The sequence below is a fragment of the Mauremys reevesii genome, linkage group 11, assembly GCF_016161935.1.
Source record: "Mauremys reevesii isolate NIE-2019 linkage group 11, ASM1616193v1, whole genome shotgun sequence".
Classification (NCBI taxonomy): Eukaryota; Metazoa; Chordata; order Testudines; family Geoemydidae; genus Mauremys; species Mauremys reevesii.
The window spans coordinates 3,975,150-3,998,575 of record NC_052633.1 but is presented as its reverse complement, the minus strand read 5'-3'; the positions used below and the strand labels follow the sequence as shown (position 1 = coordinate 3,998,575).

General features: G+C 42.4%; 1 protein-coding gene across 2 annotated transcripts; it reads right to left on the bottom strand.

Annotated features, from left to right (window-relative positions):
- Positions 1–480: 480 nt before the first annotated feature.
- On the bottom strand, positions 481–18,508 carry COPS8 (COP9 signalosome subunit 8). 2 transcript variants are annotated; one of them, XM_039495295.1, is made up of 8 exons: positions 18,317–18,508; positions 15,135–15,205; positions 13,085–13,133; positions 10,767–10,899; positions 8,770–8,877; positions 7,155–7,217; positions 3,737–3,778; positions 481–2,127 (listed from the first exon to the last, which is right to left on the bottom strand). In XM_039495295.1, the coding sequence occupies exons 1-8, from the start codon at positions 18,392–18,394 to the stop codon at positions 2,048–2,050; spliced, it is 624 nt and encodes a 207-aa protein (XP_039351229.1). In that variant the 5' UTR covers positions 18,395–18,508; the 3' UTR covers positions 481–2,047. The 2 variants fall into 2 exon arrangements, with proteins under 2 accessions (XP_039351229.1, XP_039351230.1); XM_039495296.1 differs by lacking the exon at positions 18,317–18,508 and adding an exon at positions 17,322–17,472 and having other exon boundaries at positions 1,698–2,127.
- Between the last annotated feature and the right edge of the window lie 4,918 nt (positions 18,509–23,426).

Genomic DNA, 23,426 nt, shown 5'->3' with positions numbered 1-23,426 from the left:
CAAGTAACTGTATTACTACCACTAATAAAACTAACACTTAACACCTAAGATCTAAATTAGCCAGCTAATCATGGATCTGGAAGGATTCCTGAGCTCCACACAAATCTGTGTAGCTGGTCGGGGTTAGAAGGAACTGAGATAGCTGGAGAACCACACCCCTTTTATATCTTTGCCTGACACACTCAACGTTCACTGAAGGGTGGGGCAAAGGAGATGAGCGAGTGCTCCAACAGCTACTGCCATCTAGAATTCTACCATTCAAGGCTGCACCAGTCAGAGCATCCCATGAGTGGGAATATGAAGAGTGCACTTTATGCTGTGTATAAATCTTCATTAAATAACTGTGTAAGCATAATGTACTATATTAACCGTCGTATAGCTTTACCAATCAAACTGACAGTCAGACTATACCAAACCTCCACAGCCATCAGATTTGAACATCTACTCTTTGAAGAAGGGAATGAAATCAGGTACACAAGCTTAGTGTAAACATGTTTTAATATCACTGAAATTATATTTGCATCAATATTTATAGAGATCCAAGACTTCCATGGGCTTCAAATAAATAATCTTTTGAAAGTAAATGGTTACATGTAAAAGGGGGTCTAAATGCAACAGCACACTGTTTAGAACCCCTTCCCCTCGGACCCAAAACAAAAGAATGTACAGTAGGTAGCACACACTGGGAGAATGTCACTACAGATAACAAGAACCTGCCTTCTTCAAGTGACAAACCACTGAATATGTTGATGACAACCAAATGAAAGGAGAGAGGAAGGTAAAGGCATGCACTGCCCCTTAAAGCACCACTATGTGCCCTGGTTTAACATTAGGATCAGGCAAGGGAATGCAAGTTGTTTCCTTTCCGATTCTGAATTCAAGGATTAATACAGCAGTGCTCTGGTACAGGATGTATGCTACTTGAACTGACAGTGCAGCATACTCTAGCCCATCCTCCATAGATTTATTTTATTCAAAGGCATCTAATTTTTAAATTCTTTTCCAATGACAAGAGTAGTCCAGAAAGCTACCAAGGCAGGCAAAAAACTCCTTCCGGTGAAGCCATCACCAGCCTATGACACAAGTAGATCCAGGTTTTAGAGTAGTATTGAGAATCATGGCATAATTTTCCAACAAGTTACAGGGCAAAATATTGGTCTGAGTGCCCCAAGAATGGCTGCTCTTAAAAGTTAAGCCTTCCAAAACCAAATGCTTTTTCAGAGCAAGTGAAGTGAACATTTGCCTTCCCCCAACCCCAAAACAACTTTGAAATGTATTCTCTAGGTGCCCCAGGTATATTAAAAATATCAGTCTGCAGTAAAAAAAGTACACCAGCCTACAAAGTTTTCACAGAGCACTCAAAACTAACCCTAGGGGAAATAAGACAACTCAGAAATCGGAAAGCAATGGGATACAAGAGTAACCAGTTATAAAAATCTCACCACAGATGGAAGGAATCTTGCAGGAAAGTACAGTAATAGTTACTGTAACTTACTGTTACTTATGGTTCACAACTAAATATTTATTGTACTTTGAAAGGCTTCTCCTTTACAGATGCAGGTAGAATAGCCTTCCCCTGTTCATACTTAATCCATCTATGACTGATTTTCCTGGTAAGTATTCCACTGCCAGCAATGGAAGCATCGAAACCATGAGTACAAAGGACATAACAATTACATTCATCTCCTTTGCTGATGACAACTCTTCTCTTTCCTTCTGTTTGCTGCTTTGCAATAGTCTATATCAGTACAGTTGGAGAGAGATGCCCTTTCCCGCTATGAGTCATAAGAGAATAAAACTTAACATGTAATACTGCTGTGTACCTAATGGATAAATATTATTGGAGTTAAGGATTATTTCAACTACTAACTTTGCTTTGGCAAAACACATATAGGAACAAAATATATACTATATATATATTTTATCAACCTATTCCAGGTGGGGGAGGCTGCAACATTTAACAAACAGGATAAAGGTAAGTTTTAGATAGTAGAACTGCCAGTACACAGAATTTCCAGGTTCTGTCTTGAACACAGGAGAGGGGTAATTAATTTTCAAGAAAAGCCACATAGTCAGTCAATCTGGCCAACTGTTGTTCATTAGGAATTGGTGGAACTGTAGCAGGTTCTATAAAGAACACAAAGACACACAGCATTAATAAAATTAAAGAGGCAAAACAGAGCCCAACGTCACCCACCCCAGCTCCCTTGACATTAAAGAAAAATGCAAACTAAATTTCTCAGACTGTTTCCTCATCAGCCCTAGAGTGACTGACACGCCTACTTGTAATCTCCTCATATATTCTTATGTTGTGTTGTGGAGGAGTTACTTATTCACCGCATAACACACCATGACTGCAACAGAAGTTACAAATAGCTAAGATACATCTATCACTATTTCTAGACCTCTTCACGAGTTATCTGCAGATACTGAAGGACTGCCAAGTTTCCAGCATGTCATGTCTGTTTGCTAACTCTAGAGAGGACTCCTGTAGCATCTTCAACCACAGTAAAGTTCCTATAGGTCTGATTGCATTCTGCCTTCTTCTAGAACAGGGCTGGCCAAACTTACTGACCCTCTCAGATGCATACGATAATCTTCAGAAGTTCGAGAGCCAGGCCAGGGCTCAGGGCTTCAGCCCTCCGGGTGCACCAGCTGAGGCTTCAGCTGATGGCCTGAGACCCCTCTCCCCACAGGGCAAAAGCCCTGAGCATCCCCCAATCCCAGTCTGGTAGGTAGAGAATACGGTAAGGGAGGCGGGGCTCTGTGAGCCGCATTTTAACTGTAAAGAGCTGCCTGCGGCTCGTGAGCTGCGGTTTGGCCACCCCTGCTCAATAATGAGCATGTCTGCTGAGTCATGTCTCTAAGGTAAAGTGAGACATACCTAATCAAGGCATGGTGGAAAAAGTACAGGATGGCTGGCAAGAGAAGTCAGCCATAGTACTTGTACAAACTCTACAAGAATGCTGAGTTATCCGGTGGTAAGGGTGAAGTGCAGCTTAGAGAGGAGGATAACTGAAAATGGAAGGGAAAATTAGAGAAAGAGAGAATGAAATGTAGGGGTAAGAGAAAAGGAGAGTAGAGTGAAAAGAAAGGACCGTCAAGAACAGAGGCAAGAGATAATTAGGAGGAGAAATGAAAAACAGTGCAGGGCGAAGAAAGGAAAACAGAACACAAGGAGTCAAAACTGAGGAAAGGGAAGGCAGAGAAACAATGTGTTATATAGAAGTGATTCCTCCTGTAAAGTACACTGGGGAGATATTCACCTAGCCTACGTATAAAAAATGAATCCTCAACCCCACGTATGTGAAGCACCCCACTTCCAGGTGGGGGAAAAGAAGAAGGCTATCATTTAAAAAAACATGCTTTCAGAAAGTGAGAGACTTCACACTGGCTTAGAAAGACAAACCATACACCTCTACCCCGCTATAACACGACCAGATATAACACGGGTTCGCGTATAGCACGGTTACAGCGGAGCTCCAGCAGCGCTTTAAAGTGTCTTGGGCTCCGGCTGCTGCAGGGTGCCCCGGGCCCTTTAAAATCACCGCTGGAGCCCTGGTCAATGAGTGAATTGCTGGACATTGTGTGTTTCATTTGACATTGCTGAGAAGGTGGTGTTGAGTTAGCTATTTGTTTTGTTTATGTATGTAAAGGGTACATAAGAGTTTCAGAAAGGCAAATTGTGTTTTTATCTATACGACACCTTTTAAAATAAATCAAAATGAGCAAATACCTGGTAAAGGAATAAATCTGTTAAAGGAAGCTTCCAGTGCCCCTAAAAGAAAAATGCAATGAAATGTTAATCCATTAAAGGACCCATTCTGCTAAAAATACAATTCTTATGTACTAAGCCAAAATTTTCTAAAATCCTATAATTCATAGGGCTGGTCTTCGCTACGGGGAGATCGACGCTGCTGCAATTGATGCAGTAGGAATCGGGACCCGCTAAATCGATGGCAGAGCACTCTTGGTACTCCAGCTCTCTGAGAAGAGTAAGGGAAGTCGACCGGAGAGCGTCTCCCATCAACGCAACACAGTGAAGACACCGGGATAAGACAAGACAACCTAAGCTATGTCGACTCCAGCTAGGTTATTTATGTAGCTGGAACAGCGTAACTTAGGTCAACTTATCCCCGTAGGGAAGACAAGCCCTTAGAAACAAACCTGTTACTCTTTTCTTTCATGGAATTTTTTATTGTATAGTATAATATCTGTATAGTATAGTATAATATCTGTACATTTAAACTCCTAGGCATAGTGAATGAGAGACTGAAAATGACAACTGGCCTCCTGACGATATCATTTGTCTCACAATGGTAGTTCAACCCCACACAACACTTTGAGTTACATGCACTAGTAAGCACAGTGTGGGTTGCAAATAGTTTTGCTGTAAACATCACCACATCGCAGGGGGGGAAAAAACAGAGGATGTGTCTGTTCAGCTGAGTCAGGTAGTTCAAGCCTCAGGTCAGTCAATACACACAGGATTATAAGTGAATTTCATCACCTTGTCTGGAACACATTAAATCATCATTTTTTGTTTGGGTGAGCAGGATTTTAGTTGTTCAGGAGTCCAAAACAGTAAGATGTTTTCCTACCTTGTTAAATGCAACAGGAGCAAGATATATTCTGGCAGATCTAATCACCCCTCTTTTTTTTCTTCTTCTTTTTTTTTTTAAAATGGTGCTGTTTAAAACTAGTGTGTAAGAAGTTTAGAACAGCAGTCTCTGCCCTTCACAAAATTTTACTCAACTTTTTACATCAATAGAAATTATTTAGCATTACTTTTATTAAAGACAAACATTTCCCAGTGTGCTGTTTGCAAAAACTTGCTTTATCTTTTCAATACCATACCACAATTACAGTTTAAAAAAAAACCACACTGTAGTGGAGTGTATAATCTAGTCTCAAAACACAGATATGTAAATACGTGATCATGCTGAACTACACCGTACCACTGACTGCCTCCTTACACATTTGAAGGATCTGCACAAAATGTTTGCTTTCTTTTTTACACCCAGCACTGGGCACACTGAACATATTTCATTTTACAAACAGTAGATTCTGCTTAACAGCAACCCAGGTATTAACTTCTGGCTAACAGCGATGTTTTGCCAGGAACCAATCCTGTTCCATTGACTAATATTAATGGGATTTGGATACTGGCAATAGCATGCCATTTATTCACAATATATTTTGGGAAACAGACCCCAGTTGCAGGCAGGTTTGCTAGGCTGCAGCCAGGAAGGGAGATGCTGGGATGTGTCTTCGCCAGCTGCAGCCCTGCAAACTTTCCTGCAGCCTGTGCTCAACACATCCCAGTGCTTCCTTCTGGGGCTGCAGCCCTGCAAACCTGCCTGTGCACCTGGATCGCACAGGAAGGGAGATGTTGCAGGCTGGGTGGGGAGGCTATGGGGAAAGCAGTAGCTAAAACTTGGATACTGGAGCTGCACAGTACCTTGCACTGTGCTATCAACACTGTGTCCTGCTGGCGGGCTGCACTCAAGGAAGGAAGGAAGGAAGGACTGGGACATGGTGAGCCCTGATGCCCAGAGAGCGCAGGAAGAAGTACTGTGCAGTTCCATGGCCTCCCAGCACCCGGGCTCCAGTGGCCCTCCCTGTTGCTGCCCTACCCCCAGGCAAGTTTGCAGGCTATGGCCAAGGAAGGCACGTCCCAGCGCTTCCTTCCCTAGCTGCAGCCTCACAAACCTGCCTTCTGCTTATTGGCAACTGCCGAATAATGGCAACTTTTAGGTGGCAACCGAGTAGTTGCCTTGTTCATAGTGTCGGTTATCAGGGAATCCTCCTTGTGTTGGGAAATAGTAAACAGCAGGTTCAGACAATTCTTACATCAGCTGCTTGCACTAGATGTTTTCAGCAGGCTCAACTCCACGAGTTCCAGCAATTTAAAACACAAGGCACAGGAAGCCACATCCTCCAAGTCCCATCAGTAAAGAACTTTAGTTTGAAACACCGGGTGTTTCAAAATAGTAAATTTTAACTAAGCTTCATTAGATTAAGAAATGTCAGTTTAGGTGATGTAACATGTTCCACTGAGTCATCAAAACTAATAGTAAGTAGAAGGGGAGTAGGAGAAATTAAAGCATACTGTTTCCTTTTCTTTAAAAAGGTTCAGGTCCTTTTAGTTTAATTGATACTGCTTGTGCCAAAGTTAAAGCCACTGATTCATATTTCTTACATTTTGAGCATCTCATGTTGTGCTCCTGCATTAGCTCGTTATACAATCTTCTCCACCATTGCCTTGTCAATCCGGGTCAGTGGCTCTTGCTCTTCGTCTCTAAGGGTTCTTGTCAAGTGCAGATTCCAAGCTGACACCAACTTTCACATCCTCCTTCAGCATCTCGAACCACCTTTTTCCAGGTCTTCCTCATCATCTTTGTCCCACAATGACTAGCTCTTGCACTCCCTGGCCAGTGTAACCCACATCATCCCACAGGACCCAGCCACCTCAGTCAATACTCCCTGAGCTTTTCCATAATGGAGACTTTCTGCCTCATGGCTTGTACCATTTCATTACATCGCACACCAGCTCTCGTCATACCCACCTGTTCCCCTGGGCAGTCTCATTTCAGCAGCATGAAGCAGAAGTAGTTTTCTCGTCCTTATTGGCCAGCATTCTGACCCATATGTTGTGCCTGGCCTAATCATGATCTTACACACTTTGCTCTGTAGTTTACCTGGCATCATCTTATCACAGAGAATTCCCACCAACTCCCTTCATTTACACCAAGCACTATTCAAGCCACATTCTCCGAATGGCTCAACACTGAACCGAGGTACTTCAACTGTTGCACACACTAATTTTACTGGCTTCTTGTTGTCCCTCTCAATGAAGCATTGCACGTATTCCATCTTTTGTCGGCTGATTTGTATGCCATTTTCTTCTAATGCAGCCCTCCAAAGTTCTAGGTCTCTTTCCAGTTAGTATTTATCTTTGCAGAACAGCATAATGTCATTGGCAAAAAGTATGCTCTTTGGAGCCGCTCCCCTAATTTCCTGTGTCAAGATGTCCTTGTTATTCAAAACAAACTCAAATTATATTAGGCATCATTTTAATGACACTAAAGGATACAATAGTAGAAATATCAAGCCAGATCCAAAATGCATCATGGAATAACAGCTCCACCTACCTGGCTTTTTAGGCATTACCATACGAGTTGTTGAGTCTGCTTGCCATCCTTGTTCTAACACCCCTGAAAATGCAAACGATTACTATTATTACAATTTATTATATGTATTACCATAGCACCTATGAGCCTCAGCCATGGAGCAGGACCCCATTTGCTATGCACTATATAAACACGACACAGACATGGTCCCTCTCCTGAAGAGCTTCCAATCTAAATAGACAATACAGACACAGTGTGAGGGAAAGGATAGGAACACAGAAGCAAAGTGAACAATGTGATGACAGCAAGTGTAATGTTAGATCCACAATATGGGGGAGGGGGGCTAGGTTTATTTAGGAGGCGATCATCTAAAGGGAAACAGGTTGGCACGTTGAAGGGAAAGGGGTGACGGAGAAATCATACCCCATGTGTTTGACTCCAGTATCAAATAACCCAAAGTTCTCACTCACTGGAAAAATGTCTCGATACACTTTAAAAAGTTGGATTGCACAGTAAAAGAGTTACTTCTCAGAAGAACTCATGACAAGAGGCTCTGCTGGAGACATTTAGTTGTACAAATGCATGACCTTTGTAGAAGTGATAGTATCCTGAGACTTAAGTCAGGCCTGATGCAAAAATTACTTTCTTTTTTGGTCCTGGAGCGTGGGCTTCTCACACTCAGGAAAAATGGAATTCCTCCGCTATTTCCAAGGAGGAAGGCTTTTTGTGGCTCCTAATCTAGTAAGTGGTGGTAACTGGAGAACTCAAAAAACCTCTCCCATCCTAAAAATTAAGCAATTTGTTTTTACTGTTTCCCTTCTCAGTCATCTCCTTTCACAATAATCTCAAGCTTATGTTTATTTTTAGATCCTCCTCCCTACTTCATTTTGCTGTACCCCTCTACGCCCCATCCCTTTCCTGTAAAATGAGTTGCAAGAGCAGCAGTGGAAGTGGAACCTCGTTGGGCAGAAAACTGAGCAAGGTGAAACCTTCTCAGCAAGAAGTACCTCACATGTTACAGATATCCCTAGATTATTAAAATGGATTTTTAAAAAAATGTTATTTAATGTATACATTTATGCTTTAATTTTACTTTATTTGAATCCAACAAGATAAGAGAAATACAGAGTAGGCAATGTCACTATGTTTCTAACCAGCGTCACTTTCTGACACTCAGGTACAAGCAATTGTTGGCATTAGTCACATTGTAACACTGCTCTGAAATATTTAAATTCTAAAAACAGATTTACAATAATGGAAACTCTATTAAGTTTTGTAAACGTTTTCTTTTACAGACAAGACTTCAGACCCAAGTGGACGAATACTGTTCTATTAAAAATCAGAACCATGCATAAATCCATTAGTAACATTTCATAAAGGTCAACTTTATCTCGTTTTCCTTCAATTTATCTGAAACATTTTCACCAAAGTCTGTTAGGCCTACAATGATGAATTTTCTAAATACAGAGGGCCCTCTGGCCTCTTTTTTTTTTTGGACTTGGTGTAAGGAAGGAAGTGTTCTTAAACCAATTTTATTTTATAATGGGATTCTTTAGTTGGTCAATTTAATTCTGGTCTCAGCCTCAAAACAAAATTGTCTGTGAAAGACAATCCAAAAAGTAAAAGAATAAGCTACCTTTCACAGCTTCTTCTACAGGAAGTCCAACAAAGGCTGCAAAATCATCTGCAATTATTGAGGTATATGCCTGAGAAACCAGTCCAAAAGCTCGTCTCCTAGTTGCATCTATTAAGGGGAACACATTTTTAAATGATACTATTGTAACAGTCTTCAAAACACACAGCAAGTCTGAAAATGCTTTGTGTGGCCTCACATAACAGTGGAGAGCCACATTTCTGAAAATCTGGTGCTTAATACTAATAGTTCATATTTACACAGTATGTTCCATTAAGTGCAAGCCTAAAAGAGGCTTTGTAAATATTAACTGAGCTTCGACACCCCTATGAGGCAAGCAGTAAGTATCATAACTTATAGACAGAGAAACTGAGGCAAAGAGATTAAAACAACTTGCCCAAGTCTGTGGTAGATCTAGGAACAGAACCTAGATCACCTACCTCCCAAACCTGTGCCTTAACAATTAACATTTAAGCACAAAGGGCATGAGGTACAGTCTAGTCCTGGGCTCAAGAGCAAAAGTGACTAGGCTCATTCAGAATGACAGGATCTGGATAACATGTTCTGAAAATCATAGAAAATTCATCTTAGTATTTTAAAACATTTTTGGTGTAACCCCAGGAAGTGCTAAAATGCTTCCAATTTTATTGTAAGTAAAACTGAAATGTTCATAGCTAATTAGCTATACCATTTTATTTCTGCAAAATTATAAAAATTCAATTATTAATTTAAGTTTAAATATAATTATTCAATAAGGGACTGTTTAAATAAATGACATTCATGTCTTAAATTTCTATAATGCTTGATGCTTTAATCCCAATATGGCTCCAAAGTAACACTACATCAAATTGTTTCCTTATTAGCACAAAGAATGAACTGGAATTCATGTTTTGGGATGGGATAGTGAAATAGCCTGCAAATTTTTTTTTTCCACAGACTCTAGTGCCCCCTTGCAGTGAAAAGCAGAATGTTACTACTCAGAAACATCTGCACTAAGTGTCTTTAATTTTCAAAAAAGAAAAAAGTAGAATCTTTGCCCCTAACTGCTTACATTAGACAAACTCCAAATAAGATTCATTAGAATCCTGCTAGCTGCAGGACTAATTTTAAAGGGACACTGTCAAGCTTGTGAGATCCAGTAAGAGGGACTTGTTTTGAAAGTTGAGTCATATCAGAAGCTTGATCATCCGTATTCCAGATATGCAATTAAAATTTGACTATAATGTGAGAGCAAAAGATGCCCATCATTCTATTTACGGTACATCAAAGTTTATAAGAAGAAATCATTTAAATCTAATTTAGAAACTGATGTGTTCCTGTAAGTTTCATATCTGAAATCCGTCAGGTAAGATCTCTGAAGGCTATGGGACAACCTTCAAGCTTGATTTTTATTCTTAACAAGTTAGACTATTTTGAGGGATATTTCCATCAATCTGTTTACAGTACTAATTAATATTTCATTTGAAAAACAAAAGTAGGCCTAGCCCTGCAATGAATTCTACGTGAGGGCCTAATTTTGTTTTCAAATGAAATATTAATCAGTAGTATAAACAGACTGATAGAATATTTTGAGTGTACAAAAGCTATTGGTTCCATAAATAACTTATATGGGTAAAGAAATTAATTCAACATATTCAAGATTCAGATTTTTCAAGATTCACTGCTCTACTTAAAAAACAAAAAACAAAACACCTGGGTATTTGCTCAGTTACTGCAGAAAGTACAAGTAAGTTAACAAAACCTATGTCTATTTATCAAGAACTGTCAAAGTGCCTGGCTGGATGTCCTTGCCCCAAGGAATTCACAAGCTAAGCAAACTGTTCTGACAGCAAATTAGCATACATTAAAAATCCAAGCCAAAATACAACCTCCTAGAACTCAGCGAGTCTTGAGCAAGGGTTAATGGTAGCATGTAGTCCTATATGGCCAACAAAACAAATTCAAATTAAACTTCTCTGCCCTTTGTGTGTGTTAATTTTTCAAAGAAATATTTTTTGTACCTCTAAGTGCTTCCATGATTGGTTGAATAGTCTCAGACCACTGATGTGCACTGATTGTTGTGTAGATTCCTGGAAAGTCTCGCTGCCAAATTCTTTGTCCCACTGACCAAATTCCACCAAGTTCAGAATTTGCCTACAGTGACAAAGCAAGCAAGCAATCAAAACAGAATATATGTATTTTTCCCTGCCATGACCACTCCACTACTAATTGCATTTTGCTGAAAGTATATTCTTCCCCTCTCTGAACAAGTAGGAATCAGAACAACAATTAGAATGAAATACTACAGTAATCCTGATATTAAGATTCAGACAGTATAGTACCACATGTCACTGATACTGGTATAAGAGTGATGATCCAGTTCAAACAATTCTAATTTTTTTACACTGACAAAGCAGCTAAGCAACACAGAGTAAAACATTTTATTTGCCTATTCCATCTTTCTATACCCGCTTCACCACCCAAAAAATGTAGTGCAGAAGGGAGCAAGAAATATACATATACAATTATACCACACTTTTTTAAAGTGGGCTACTCTTGGATGATTAAGTTTACAAACTAACAGATATAAACAGAAAGCAATCAGATGGAAAAGTTAGAATCCAGTTGTATAAATATAGAAGAATCTCTATTAATTTCTTCCTATGTAGCCAACCAAGTGGATCTTGCTAACTTGTCTCCAGAGCAAAGCGCCACTAATAATTACATATTAGAATAGAAATGGGCAGCAGTCTGGGTGAGAAGAAGAGGAAAGACCTCCAGCATGAAAGGAGACTGATTCTCAGTCATGTTGGACATGTCAATTCTGTTTTGACCAACAAAATGGCATGAGGATCATGGAAATTACCTCCCATGAGTTTTGTCAGAGGAGGATGCAAAAGCTGCTGTGACAATTACTAGTAATTCCTCGTTAACAAGTGTGGCAAGATGTATTGCAAGTGTGATACAAAAAAGGTTTGACCCAGCAATATTATTGAGACCACTAGTTAGACTTTTATTATCAAATGGCTGAGCCTGATTGACCTTTCCGTCACTGGTAGGAAAGTGGTATTCAGAAGTATCTCAGGAGATATTACCCAGTCTCAGACCTCAAGGACTTCTTGGCAGAGGACTGCAGAGCCACTTCCTCCCTATTTCTTTATGTAAAAGCTTTCTGACCCCAATCGTATCTTTAGAAACCCAAATTCTAAAGAAAAATCCTACAAACATGCAAGCACTTTTGCTATTAGAGACCTGACATCTCAAAAGGTGGTTCTAATTCAAGCAGGGCATTACAGTAAACCTACACTATTGATTCAGTAGTTCAATACAGAGCTTTCAGTATTCACTTGTAATTTGTAAACCCAGACACTGGAATTCACTAAATTATACTTTGGAATGATGTTTCAGTCTGGCTTGTGGCCACATATCTCAGATATCCTGGGGAGTGCCTCATATGGAAGTACTCTATCGTTTCTGGTACTTACACATCACTGTAGCCATGAGATGCAGAACATGCCATTAGGTTCCTGCTATACCCGTTGGCTGTTTTATTTTCAGTCCTCTATCCATTATACTAAGAGGTACAATGAGGAAGAAAAAAAAACAAAACTTTTTTTCTGAGATTTGTTTGTCTTTTAGAATTCTACTGCACTCCAGTGTATCATAGGAAGAATAGTAATTTACACTGAATGCTGTAATGTCTCCTAAAGCCCAGGTGGTAAGTCAGACAGAACCTTCTGAAATTCATGCCAATAAGAGGAAACATTCACATGAAAATATAATTATAAATAAGATCCAGCGATGTTATCAGCCTCCTCTTTCCAACAGGAACAGAAGGGTTCCCAGACACCATTTTGATCTTTTGAAAAGTTGGCTGAGGTTGCGAATCAACTACAGGATGTATCTGCCTGACTTTTGGTGTCTGGTAATACTCAGAATAGGACCTTTGCCTTCCTTCTGCTGGTGGCCATTTTTGTCGTGAGGAACTAGGTTTCTAATAACTATTGCTGATTTGCTGAACTCCAATATATTTTGAGGAGGTGGCCTGAAAGGCTAATTACTTTGAGTAGCAAAAGAGAGCACTCTGCAGGAGCAGACAGATGCAGACGATCCCTATCAGTAGAGTGAACAGGTTGACATGCCTTGTCAGTGACATCTGCTGGCAAAGTGGTTGAAGAGCTCAAACCTTTGAACCTGGCCATTCATCAACCACACAGCTCAGATCAAAAGCGAAGATTTATTTTAAATGCCACATTTTGGAAAAACCTTTTTCTTCAAACATGTAGAATGGAGCACAGTACCATCTCCAGTCTTAAACCGCACTGAAGGGAGTACTTACAGATTTAATAGCAGGAGGAATTCTTTTCCAAAGATATCGTGCATTATTCCTAATAAACAAAATAGAGCCCAGTTAAAATATTTTTAACAATTATATTCATCAGATGTTTACTGCTAGAAACCTATGAAAAGAGAGTGATATTAAAGATGTCTTCAGATGTAAGTGTTACACTTAATGGGGTGAACAAATCAAGCATTTAGTAACATAACACACAGACTTGCGCCATACACAATGTCATCTTAATGCTTAAAAATCTGCAGTATAATGGCTTTACGTCAAGTGAGATATAAAAATTCAACTATGAAAGTAATTTTGAAATAGATGCAATATGAGGACATGTTGCAAGCCAGTGTTCAGAATGTCATGACACTGAAGTTTAATGAAAACATTCCCCTGCAATATTATGAACACAAACAGCAGCACATGATAACACCAAAGAGAAACTGAAGTCTATGTTCATTATCCAGCCTAGTGAAATGCAAGTATCAAGTAAGAGGTAAAACGGTCAGCCTAAATGATCCAAGATGCTATTTAGTAATATAGGTAAAGATTTTTCCTTATCTTCAGAGTGCCCACTAAAACTGACAAGCCTGTTAACTGGAAAGTTTGTCCCAATCCCTCCTCTCCTATGAGCAACCAGAATACCACTATTATCATTTATCCACACAGTAAACACAACGGTTGGATATTTCTCTGACCTTCCATTGTAAGTAAAGGGAAATATTGCGATTTCTGATATCACTCTGTTGTGTCCATGTGTAGATGCTGACTTCTTAAAATGCTAAAAACTGTATATGTGACCCATGCTTTCAGAAGCCTGAAAGCAGAATTATTCCTGATTGTTCTTTTACACCCTCAAGAACAATGCATATCAATGTAGTGACACATGATATGCACATACTGTAAGGCTGAGAAGCAAAGACTTCTGGATTTTATCTATATTGTGGCCCATTAGAAAAAGCTTACGGGATTTTCCAGCAGCAGTAAGGAAGTGTTAAATATGATTGAAATGTAACCAATGTAACCTATAGGTCAAATCTCAATACTGTCTTTTAAAATTTCACACTATGATTAAGCAATTTATCCTGTGTTTACCAGATTGAGACTTGAATTAGGGCTAGCTGGTTGGCATTACAGACAAGATTAAAAGTAACTGTTTGATGATTGTTTTGATGCCCAATCAGAAGAACTAGTTAGAGGTTTTCAGTTTCTATGATTGTCTACAAGTTGCAATACAGCTTTGCAGTCTGTGAGGGTCTCTCATTTGCTTCAATTGCCTCTAATATTTAGGTAGCCAATAGTGACCAAAAATGTTTTTTCATCTATGGTTGTCTAGAAGGTTGAGACCTTTTCTTCATTACGTGGACCTTGCCAGTTTTCCACGGTCATCTCCAGAATAGATCACAGTATTCACACTACATTGGGCTATGCTGGAAGACTATTTGGAAGCTTCAGCTAGTGCTGAATACAGTCTCTCCCAGGTGGTGGTATTACAAGCTGTGCTTCCTGATCTGCACCAGCTGCCAAAGTAACTGGATTGGGTAATATCTGCTTGAGAAACTGACACTTTTCTTACATGAACCCAAGGCTATGGTACTTGAGAAGATAAGCCCCCTGGTTTAATTGCAAAGAACATGAAGACAGGACAGTTCAGCAGAGACATGGCCATTGACTCTGGAAAGCTACCAGCCATGAGCCGCCGGAGCTGAGTAAGCTGAACGCTAAGACTCATCTGTTTTCCTAGGCTTTCAAGAAGGGGTAGGTGAGAGAAGAAAAAGAATTTACAGGGAAAATAGCATTTATTATTCTTGACAAGTTGAAAAGGAAAAAGAGAATCATGAGATCTATAACGTCATTAGTTTATCTGTAAATTTGCTGTTGTTTTCACATACTTGTGCCCAGTGCACTGGGCAAATGTATCTTCATAAACCAAATAATTAACACAAACAGTTTTTAAACAGTTCTGACAAGTATAGATCAAGTTCTAATTATGATACTGAATTGCTGTACATATTTTTAAATTTTTAGGGTGACAGTAACAGCTACTTACATATCATTGTGCAGCAGGTATAGCGCTAGAAGCTGACCATAAACTGGGGGTGTTGCAATTCCTCCAGGGGCCTTAAAAAAAACAAATCCAACTCACTTAATTGGATTATACATCTTAAACGGTTAAGAACGGAAACTGAAGTATTTTTTTTTAACTAAATACCTCTGATTCCAATTGCAGAATACCCATAATTCTAACATTACACATACAATTAGCTATTTTCCACATCAGAGAATGGCTGTGAACAGATGCGGTTTGGCTTTGTGATAATTATATAAAAGACTACATCAATATTAAGGTCAAGATTTTAATTCCAACAAGTCAGGAAATTACTAACTAAGGTTTCTGTGGAAGCCTTAATTCTGCTCCCCAGCATGGGTAGATTACAATAAGGTCTTTCGTTACATGAGCAACAATTAGAACATTGACCTTAGCAGCAGCCACTATACTTCAGGATCCAGACAGTTCCCACCTGTCATAGGTCTCACCCCCACTTAGAGCTGTTGGGTTCCAAGATGGGGACCTGCATGGACTCCCCTAAACTAAAATCCTAGTTTAGATCTGGTAAAAGCTGCCACCACCCAATAATGTACGTGTATTGGGACACAGTCCTGCCCCAAAATCCTTGGGGATCCCAAGAGCCCCAAATCCATGGAGTTCTTACACCTAGGAGAAGTAAACCATTCTCCCCTGCTTCCTCCCCCCTCCCTTCTCCTAGGAGAGATACTGGGATTCAACTACAGAGGGATGCCGTCCTCCTCCCTCCTCCCCTTTCCCTGAGAATTCACCCAAGGAAAGATCAACCAAGTCCTTAACAGAAAAGATTTATTAAAGAATAAAAAGAAAGTAAACTGTCTCTGTAATACCAAGATGGAACAATACACAGGGTCTAAACTTATCAATCTCTGGAGAGAATCCCCCCTCCTTTCTTTCTCAGTAAAAGCAATAACAGTACAGAATTAAGGAAATTCTATAGCAAAACACACAATTGCAAATACAGAAATAATATAAAAATACTAGTTCCCTTTCTAATACTCACTAGCTTGAATAGAAGAAATTATTGCAGAACTCTGAGAGGACTTGATTAAGACGTCTGGACTCCGTTAATTCCAACTAGCGAGTCACTCAAACAAAGGACACAGGAAAAAAACTTCCCTCCACAGGGATTTTAAATTATTTTGTCCCTGATTGGTCCTCTGGTCAGGTGTTCACAGGTAGAAAAAAAAACCTTAACCCTGAACTAACTGTTTATGACACCACCCAAGCCCCATTTCTAGGCAGAACTTTACCATACTTAGTCTCTGCATGAAAATGTTGTTTGTTTTTGAAACAAAGGCTAAGCAAAATTCCTTTGGCCATTTTGGAAATGAATGTAAAATTTCCCCCCTGGATTACCAACTAAGAACAAGAACATAAGAAAGGCCATACTGGGTCAGACCAAAGGTCCATCTGGGCCAGTATCCTGTCTTCCAACAATGGCCAATGCCAGGTTCCCCAGAGGGAATGAACAGAACAGGTAATCATCAAGTGACCCATTGTCTGTCGCCCGTTCCAAGCTTCTGGCAAACAGAGGCTAGGAACACCATGCCTGCCCATCCTGGCTAATAGCCATTGATGGACCTATCCTCCGTGAACTTATCTAGTTCTTTTTTGAACCCTGTTATAGTCTTGGCCTTCACAACATCCTTTGGCAAGGCGTTCCACAGGTTGACTGTGCGTTGTGTGAAAAATACTTCCTTTTGTTTGTTTTAAACCTGCTGCCTATTAATTTCGTTTGGTGTCCCCACTTCTTGTGTTATGAGGAGAAAATAACACTTCCTTATTTACTTTCTCCACACCAGTCAAGCTTCGCAACTTCAAACTTGACATGTACTATACAAGCAGCACATGCTCTGCTGAGTTTGGGAGGGGAAAAAAAAAGGGGGGGGGGCTTAAAACAAAGTTACACATTTGAAAACAGAACTCATTACACATGAAAATTCTGTTAGACTTCCAGTTGTGCAGCGCATATAAGGACAATGCAGCAAACATATGTACTCAGATGGTTGCACAGCTACTTGATTTGGTTAAGGGCTTTAACTAGTTCATCTACTGAAACACACAGACTGAGAACTAGTTGCAGTGTTCTACTCGATGTGCCGGAGGAAAGCTCAGTATGTTCCTAGAACTGATGCTAGGATAACTTACACCTGCCTTGAGGTTCCTCTAAAATGTATGCTGGCTTGTAACAGCTCCCAAGGGCCCACTGAGCTCCAGCAACTCCATGCTCCCAACATCAGGGAGCTAGGAGGAGATGGCACAGAGCTTTCTCAAGCTACAGTAGAACCAAGTTGGCCAGTTCTCCAGCTTCCACTGGTGCTATTCAGAACATCACTGCGCAGAAGTGAAATTGACAAGACACTCACATGGTTGCAGACAGGCACAAAACACTGAGTAGGACTCAAAAAACAAACAGAGGGGAGTACATTAGTGGCGACTACTTTGCTGTAGCCAGTAGGCTCTGGGATGTGAGGAAAAAGAAAAGAGAATATTCCTTCTTCAAAGGAGCCAGCTTATGTGAGCACTTCAAGTTTATTAGACACTTTCTAGCAGAAAGCTACAGAAGATTTCTCCAAAAAGGGTCCAGGAATTAAACCCTGGGAGGAACTATTATTAATTATCATCATCAGCAGCAGTAGTATTATGGTAATGGAGAGAAGGCCCAACTGAGACTAGTGCCCAATCATACTAGGCACTATATATATATACACACACACACACACACACACGGCGCTACACACATACACAGGGCGCTACACACACACACACACAGAGTAAGGGACAGTCTGTGCGCTGAGGAGTTACACACTAAGAGCCGAGACCGAGGGCAGGAGGAGAAAAGGACACAGAGGGAAGACGAGCTGTACCAGGTCCCACCTCAGGCCGGCGGCAGCCCCAGGGCTCCCGTGTCCGAGCCGCTAGGCCGCGCGGCCTCCGCCCCAGAGCGCCCCTGTCACGGCGGGGAGACGCGGGCTGAGCGGCCCCCCGGCAGGCGGTGGCCCCCGGGCTTAGCCCGCCCCTGAGGGGTTCAGCAGCCGCCCGCCAAGCTCTTCCGGCGGCCACTGACCGCCAGCCCCAGCCGCGCCCTGTGCCCGCCCCGGAGGGCGCCGGGGTCCGTGCGCGCCGAGCCCCCGCCCCGCTACCTCCAGCTCCTGGGTCTCGCACTGCTCCAGCAGCTTCTTGAAGCTGAAGGGGGTTTCCGCCATCACCGCCACTGGCATCTTCCTGCCCGGCCCCGGCCTCGGAGCCGCCCCGCTCGCTGCCCGCCGCGGCCCCTCACAGGCGCCTCCGCACGCGCCACCCGCCACTTCCGGGCCCGGCTCAGCGGGCTACGCACTTCCGCCCGCCGCCTAGCCGCTCTGTCCCGCCCCTCTCGTAGGCCCTGGAGGACTCCGGGGACCGCTGGGCGGGGCTCGGTGGGAGGAGTTTGGGGCGTTGCTGTGTGGGGAGAGGTACGTTATCGGGGGTTACTGGGCGCGGGGTGTTGCAGGAGGGGAGTGTTGCGGGATATTGGGGTTGTGGTATATGGGGGTTGCTGTGGGGATGTTGCAGCAGGGGATGTTGAGGATATTGGGAATTGGGGGATGTTGGAGGTTGCTGTGGGGGTGGGATGTGGGGGATGTTGCAAGAGGGGGGTATTGGGAGTTGCTGTGGGGAGGGGATGTTGAGGGGATTGGGGGAGTGGGATATTGGGAGTTGTGGGATATTGGGGGTTGCTGTGGGGGGATGTTGCAGGAGGGGGATATTGGGAGTTGCTGGGGGGAGGGGGATGTTGAGGGGTTTGGAGGAGGCAGGAGGGGGGTTGCTGTGGGGGTGTTGCAGGAGGGGATATTGGGAGTTGCTGGGGAGGGGATGTTGAGGGGATTGGGGGAGGCAGGATGGGGTTGCTGTGGGGGGATGTTGCAGGAGGGGGATATTGGGAGTTGCTGGGGGGAGGGGGATGTTGAGGGGTTTGGAGGAGGCAGGAGGGGGGTGCTGCGTGGGAGGGGCAGCAGGGATGTTTTGGTGGAAGGATACAGTGCTATACTTAAACAATCTCAGCATTTCACAAACATATGCAGGGGCGGCTCCAGACCCCAGCACGCCAAACGCGTGCTTGGGGCGGCATGCCGCGGGGGGCGCTCTGCCGCTCGCCGGGAGGGCAGCAGGCGGCTCCGGTGGAGCCGCGGGACCAGTGGACTCTCCGCAGGCACGCCTGCAGGAGGTCCACCGGAGCCGCAGGACCGGCGACCGGCAGAGCACCCCCCGCGGCATGCCGCCCTGCTTGGGGTGGCGAAATGTCTAGAGCCGCCCCTGAACATATGTAGCACTAAAGTCTCTAGCACACAGGTCTCCGTTTTTCTATACTGAAAAACTCGATATGCAAAGTCAACATCCTCTCACTAACTGCCTCCCACTCCACCTGAGAGTCCCTATCACCCCATAGCTCTATCGGCTAATTCCACCACAGCATGTATATTTTTATTCTGGTTTGTTCCTTTATGATTTATAAAGAAGGCCTGCATTTTGTTAAGGGTTCCTCCCACCCCCACTCTCCATCTTATTTCTAATCACATTGGAAATTCATGTCTTGTCTACCCAGGGACTTTTTCAACAACAAGAATGAGTGACATTATGAGATCTCAAGAGACTGAATGCTTTTTCTTTATGCTCCCTTGTATCAACAGTTTGCCCCACACAGATAGACCTTACACCGTACAGAGTCCCAATGAAGTCACTGGGGCTCCATCCAGCACAGGTACCTGCCTGCCTGGATCAGATTTCTGGATAGGAGAAGATGGGTCATAAGATGCTAGGAGCTATATTCCACTGTGTTTCATACTGCCACCCTCTGCTGGAGTATATTCACAGCTCCATTGTGCCAGGCATCCTTGCTCACCTCCTTCATGTCCTTCCTAATGTCTTGCTTCTTTCAACTATTGTTCACTTCTCTCCTGCTCCATTGCCAAGGAAACAAATATAAAATACAATGTACCCAAGTTACTAACTTTGGGCCTGATACTGAGAGGTGCTGAGTGTCCTAAATTCTCATCAGTTTCCACATGGCATAGCTCTGGGTCCTTAGATCCTGATCCTACCAAGACTTAAGCATGTTTGCAACTATTTGCAAGATTGGAGCCTATGACTGTAACTTTTGCAGGAGCTATACTGTGTCAAAGCACCATGCAGCACTGTAGTGCTGTATAAAGAACAGTAATAGAATATAAAACACTGGAGAGAGGTGATTTCTGTCTGCTGCTTTGTCCATGTCTTTAATATATTATGCATGATACATTTACATCCGTAGTCTCTATGCAATATTAGGAATGAAGAATAGATGAGGGGCAATTTTCTTTCAGAGAGTTGTCTGCATTGGAGGGATATTTGAATTTCTACCCATCAGTTGCTGCATTTGCTTAGTGAGAAAATTAGAACCCACACTGGGATTTCTGCTTAGAATTTTAATTGGTTGGCTTCTCCTTCTCATCTTTCCCTTAGGTGGTGGCGCTGCTGCACTGTCTATTACCATCTGTCCTGGCTTGTGTACCACTCCACAGTATTCCTAAATAAATGCTATCCTTGCCTTTATGCTCTGCATCCCCAGCATCTGTACTGATCTGGCTTTTTCTTTGTTTCCTTCAGCTCAGTGCACTTGGTGCCACCCCTACAGAAGCTGCTTGGAAATTCAAACGTATGGACACAAGTTCTTCTAGTATCTCTTGTTAGAATTTCTAATAATGCACCAGTTTGTCAGGTCAGCTCATTCAGAGCCTGATCCCACGCCCGTTTAAGTCAGTGGGAATCTTTCCGGTAACATCAGTGCAATGTGGATCAGAGGCTCACTTTCTGCCTCAGGACTCCTAAACTCTTCCTTCTTGCGCTGATTCTGGAAAGTATATAATCATGTGCTTGGATCCCATTGATTTCATGTGCTTAAATGCTTTCCTGAATTTACTGAATCAAGGCCTCTGACAATATGCTATTACTTCACCAGGATAGATATGAATTCTCTGTTGGCGTAAATCAACACAGCGCCTTTGATTTCAGTGCAGATTAGATGAGATCTATTTGTCTGGACGAGATAGGCAGGGGGTGGTCCAGCCGAGAAATAAATAGGCCAGATGCAGCTATAGACTGTATTACATTTCTGTAGCTGCCCTCCTCATGGGGATTCTGTCTTAAGGTGGTCCCCAGGGTATCCGCTGGCTGCAGGAGCCCTACCACCATGGCTTTGTTGGAGCCTCATCACCAGTGTGGTGCTTGGAGTCTTAGAACCATCATAGATGCCTGGTGTCCTCGCACGGAAAAGCTTGGCCTAACTGATGTCCAGCTGGCCAAACCCCTGCCATCCCTCCAGCAGGATGATCAGGGCTAAATCTCAGCAATGAACAGCTCGTGGCAACTTCTTCCTCTTTACCCCCTGCCCTCCCCAAGTGAGAGGGTGTGGTCTGACCAAGAAAGAGCAGCTAGTGTGGCCATATGAGGCAGCTTGTCAGTAACTGTGTTAGAATAGACTGACTCTGCACAATGCATTTACATACTAACGGTAACGTTTTTGAATGTCAGGATGGTTGATACACTAGTCAATATGAGACAATTGACCCATAACGCTATATGACAGCTTGATTGCTGTCATGTGGTTTGAATGGACCAAATTGCTCAGGGAAGGCCACAGACCATGGTGGAATTATGCACAATATTATTGGGTGATAATATTTTTGCTCATCTGTGAAATCCTATTTCTGGGTACGGAATTGAAATATATGAGTCTATTGCATACAAGAGTTTTTCATTTACCCAAATGCATGTCACTGTATGAGGACATCTACTGTACAACAGCTATTTCTGCTTATTTAAACTCACCGCTTGTCATATACATCTCTAAACCCACTGTAATTGTGACAGTCAGAGAAATGCAGAACATGTTCACTCTTCACCATAAATGTTGCTTCATGTATTATATTATGGAGCAATAAAGTTTGCTAGAGAGTTTGCTGTGTCGAGTGATGGAGAGACTTTGGGGAATTATGAGCAGCACACGTTGGAGAGTCATGTTGCTAGTCTTTAAAATTCTCATGGCATAAAATGAGTGGAGGTAATGAGACCCACATTTTCAAACTGACCACTGATTTTGCGTGCCCAGCTTCAGATACCTTGGAGCTTGGTTTTCAAAGGTACTGCAGCACCCCCCCACTCCAGTTGCACTCAGTAGGAGCAGCAGGTGCTCAGCTCTTGGGCTGAGGATGTCTGATGGAGGACACCCAAAATGGATGGGCACTTTTATAAATTTTGGCGCAAAGCATTTGCCTTGGGCTCTGCATAATTCATTTGTCCCATGGCTGATCTTTCCCAGATTGGGAAGGATTCACTCAACACACTGGTTGCGCAAGTGATCTTCCATTACGGCCCTGAGTTTTGGAGGGGCTGAGCTTGAGCACCCATACTGCTCACTGACTTCAAGTGGACTTTGGTGTTAGTTGACTTTGCCAAATGTGGACATTGTGCTCTGCTTTGTACACACTGTTACTATAGGCAGGGAGGCTTACCAGGTGCTACTGTCAAATCTCCAAAATCAGTCAGCAGAGATGTCCACAAGATTTCTCATAGCACGCTTTGCACATGTAGCTAACAGTCCTCCAGTGAATTCACATCCACATGGTTTCCTTACAGGACCATATTAACTCTGCTGACTACTATGTTTCCCCAGAGCTAGTTCTTTTGGGAGACATATCAAACCACCATGCCTTATGAGCCTGACCCAAAGCCCACTGAAGTCAAAGGGAGTCTTTTCATTTACTCCTGTGGGGTTTTTATCAGGCCCTGGGTTCTGAACAATACGTATCATGGGCCAAACTCACCAAATGGGGTAAGAATTGTGCCTTCTTATGCCAGCTCTGAAGTAGGTCATGGAGGTTAGGGGGAATACCTTCTCCTACTGGGCACCTGTTCATACAAAGAGAAAGGGACCATATACTCTTTTACAAAATAAATAAAATAATTCCTTTCTGAATTGGAACAATAAAGGTCAGAACAAGTTCCTGAGTGTCTGTACCATGTATTTATGCTATATTTATCTCTGTTATTCACTTTAAAATAAGAAAATGAAAAAAATTAACTTGGAGCAGTGATGAAAACTCACCACAAGAGGGTAGTGGTTGCAAGAGAATTTTACAAAGTAGATTAAAAAAAATAAGGGGTCTGATTCTCCTCTGATGTATACCAGTTTTACACTAGCGTAACCTGCTACACTACTGTGAAAGGAGAATCAAGCCC